Genomic DNA, 3,796 nt, shown 5'->3' with positions numbered 1-3,796 from the left:
ATTACCCCTCCAGTCATCAGATCACCAGTCATAGGGGAGGGGGGGGGCAGGTCTGAGGAAGCAAAGCGCGCACACCACATGCAGAACAAGGCATTGTAAGTCAGTAATGGGGGGGGATGAGACCACAGACAATAGTGGTAACTAGTCCCTTGCCCCCCCTGCTTAACTTTCTTGGTCACAAGTACAGTTTGTCATATTTCCATGAGCTAACCCAGTTTTTCCTGTCTCAGGTTGCAGATGCCGCCAAGAACACGGAGATCTGCGATCGTCTGATGAGCCGCTATGACATCTACGTACAGGCAATCAACTACCCCACTGTCCCCCGCGGAGAGGAACTGCTGAGAATCGCCCCCACCCCCCACCATAATCCGCAGATGATGAACTACTTCCTGGGTACACCATGCCCACTTCTGATATTCTGATATCTATATTATATTATGATGAATAAATCCTCCCTCCGGCCTCCTGGAGAGTCCATGCCTGTCCTCCAATTCACTACGCCAATTGTTGGGTCTAAGGCCGGCCTCCCCCTCATAGATTGAGCTCATTTCTGTCCTGTGCTCCTCCTCCCCTTGTGCTCCTTGCCTCCTCTCATCCTCATCCTCCTCTTGTCCTCGGCCTCTTCCTCTTGTCCTCCTTCCTCTTGTCCTCCTTCCTCTTGTCCTCCTTCCTCTTGTCCTCCTTCCTCTTGTCCTCCTTCCTCTTGTCCTCCTTCCTCTTCCTCTTGTCCTCCGTCCTCTTTCCTCTTGTCCTCCGTCCTCTTGTCCTCCTTCCTCTTCCTCTTGTCCTCCTTCCTCTTCCTCTTGTCCTCCTTCCTCTTCCTCTTGTCCTCCTTCCTCTTCCTCTTGTCCTCCTTCCTCTTCCTCTTGTCCTCCTTCCTCTTCCTCTTGTCCTCCTTCCTCTCGTCGTCCTCTTCATCTCCTCCTCTTCCTCTTGTCCTCCTTCCTCTTCCTCTTGTCCTCCTTCCTCTTCCTCTTGTCCTCCTTCCTCTTCCTCTTGTCCTCCTTCCTCTCGTCGTCCTCTTCGTCTCCTCCTCTTCCTCTTGTCCTCCTTCCTCGTCCTCTTGTCCTCTTTCCTCTTGTCCTCCTTCCTCTTGTCCTTCCTCTTGTCCTCCTTCCTCTTGTCCTTCCTCTTGTCCTCTTTCCTCTTGTCCTCTTTCCTCCTTCCTCTTCCTCCTTGTCCTCCTTCCTCTTCCTCCTTGTCCTCCTTCCTCTTCCTCCTTGTCCTCCTTCCTCTTCCTCCTTGTCCTCCTTCGTCTCCTCCTCTTCCTCTTGTCCTCCTTCCTCTCGTCGTCCTCTTCGTCTCCTCCTCTTCCTCTTGTCCTGTCCTTATGTCCGGCCTCCCCTTCGGTCTGCCCCTTTCATTCATTCTTTGGATTGTAGTTTTTTTTTTTTCAATCATGGAGGTGCAGCACCACATGTGGGCGTTACCTATGCAAATGCAGCCTAGGAACGCCCACTCCTCTAGACACGCCCACCCATCAAGGAACTTTGATATTTGCATAACTCCTCCCACTGTCTACATCAGGGACTGAGGGCTCTTGGAAGGAGTTCTGAGGCCGGGGGATGAAGCACAGAGACCAAGTGATGACATCACTGTGTCTAAAAAAAATAAAAAATAAAAAAATGGATAGGTTGTAATTTAAAAATGTTGAGGGGGGGGGGGAGAATACATTTTGTCTGGTCTGGCCCCCTGACCAATACTCGCCCACTGAGGACTATAAAGGCCAATTCTGATACCGCAGACTAACGCGTTCCGTTCCTTCCACAGAGAAACTTCTGATCACCTGGAAGGAGGTGGACCTGGAGCTCCGACCGCATTCCACCGCCGAGTGCAACTTCTGCCGCCAGCCGCTGCACTTCGAGGTGATGAGCGAGCGCGAGAAATCCTACTTCTCCGGCATGAGCAAGATGGTGTCCGCCAGATCCTGACCACGCCCCCCGCGCCACCCGGGGGCGTCAGAGTGTGGCGTCATGAATCTTTATGTCACGCAGCACATATACCAGAAGTTATTGCTGCCCCCGATGTGAATGTCGTGTTTGGAAATGTCAGTCTGTCAATAAAGTTGGTTTATTCTAATTGTTGCATTTATTATTGAAAGGGGTTTTTGGAATGTGAAGAGAGGTGGGGGGGGGGGAGTGCTACTCATTTACATATCCTAACAGCTTGAGCTACTGAGCTCTCTACACAGGCAGATAAGGAAAAACATGAATAGTGTACAGCGCCACCTGCTGGCTGCATATGGAGAGTACAATTAATGTATATGATGATTTTATATATTTCTTGTTCCTTTTGGGATAAAGGGGGTTTTACATCAATAAAAAAAAAAAGGTGATCATTGTAAGCACCCCCTGCCAGAGGTAAATGGTTTGTCTCATCCCTCGAACTGCTACATCTGCAGGACAGCTTGTTCTGTTGAAAAACTGACTTGCGGGCAGGATAAGCAAGGGGAAAATTAATAATTGCTAAAAAAAAAAAAAAAAAAACGAATGCGGCCGTCAGATCTGATAACTGGTGAGCTGCAATATATAATAAATGTTTTGCTTTTGGATATATCGCCGCTTTAAAATGACTTTTCTTGCACTATTTCCTTTGCTGGGGACCGGACACATGTTCCCCACTTCTTATGTTTATAGGAAGCGGACCCCCCAGCGCCCCCATGTGGTTCTCCGTGCTCTGGTGCGGTGAGGACTGTTGTGGGCGGATTGTTCCGATGCTGCCATCTTCAGGCCTCCCGATGAAGTGCAGCCGTGGTACAAACTGGAAAATGCACCTGTGACTGCGCCTGAGCGCAGGAAACGCTGGCCGAGGATCCTGGGACATGTAGTCCCAGAAAAATGGAGGAAAAGATGACAAGTGCTGAACAAATGTGCATCGGAGTATAAGGAAGAAATCAATGATGTCACTGCTACCGATAAATAGGATTTCACGTATATGCACCCGGTAAATGAAAGAATTCTGGCTATCGAAGTGCTTACATAGTTACATTGTTCCAGCTTGGATCAATCTACTACACCAATGCAACACCATTACTACACCACCACTACTTTCCTACTACCCCAGTACAACACCACTAGTACACTGCCACCACACCACTGCTATACTATCGCTACTACCCTGCTACTACAGTCATACTACTCTAATGCAACACCAATACTACATTCATACTACACCACTACTATACTGCCCTGCTATTACATTAATACTACCCTGCTACTACATTCATACTACCCCAATGCAAAACCACTGCTATACTATCACTACACCGCTACTACATTACTACTACACTAATGCAACACCATTACTACACCACCGCTACTTTCCTACTACTCCAGTACAACACCACTAGTACACTGCCACCACACCACTGCTATACTATCACTACTACATTCATACTACACCAATGCAACACCACTACTATACTGCCCTGCTATTACATTAATACTACCCTGCTACTACATTCATACTACACCAATGCAAAACCACTGCTATACTGTCACTACACTGCTACTACATTCATACTACACCACTACTACATTTCTACTACCCCAGTACAACACCACTAGTACACTGCCACCACACCACTGTTATACTATCACTACTACTACCCTGCTACTACATTTATGCTACACCAATGCAACACCATTACTACACCACTACTATACTACCCTGCTATTACATTAATACTACACCACTACTACTCTGCTACTACAGTCATGCTATACCAATGCAACACCATTATTACACCACTACTATATTCCTACTACCCTGCTACTACATTAATACAACACTACTA

General features: G+C 47.8%; 1 protein-coding gene across 1 annotated transcript; it reads left to right on the top strand.

Moving 5' to 3' along the window:
- Positions 1-229: 229 nt before the first annotated feature.
- Positions 230-2,079, top strand: LOC141102629 (5-aminolevulinate synthase, non-specific, mitochondrial; the record flags this gene model as incomplete). The annotated part of the gene is given in 2 exon segments (XM_073591538.1): positions 230-393; positions 1,771-2,079. Coding segments are annotated over 2 exon segments (325 nt in total), but the record flags the coding sequence as incomplete, so codon positions are not given.
- Positions 2,080-3,796: the final 1,717 nt, after the last annotated feature.

The sequence above is a fragment of the Aquarana catesbeiana genome, linkage group LG07, assembly GCF_042186555.1.
Source record: "Aquarana catesbeiana isolate 2022-GZ linkage group LG07, ASM4218655v1, whole genome shotgun sequence".
In the NCBI taxonomy this organism is placed as follows: Eukaryota; Metazoa; Chordata; class Amphibia; order Anura; family Ranidae; genus Aquarana; species Aquarana catesbeiana.
Note: the sequence above shows the minus strand (reverse complement) of the source record. Positions and strands in the feature narration are given on the sequence as shown.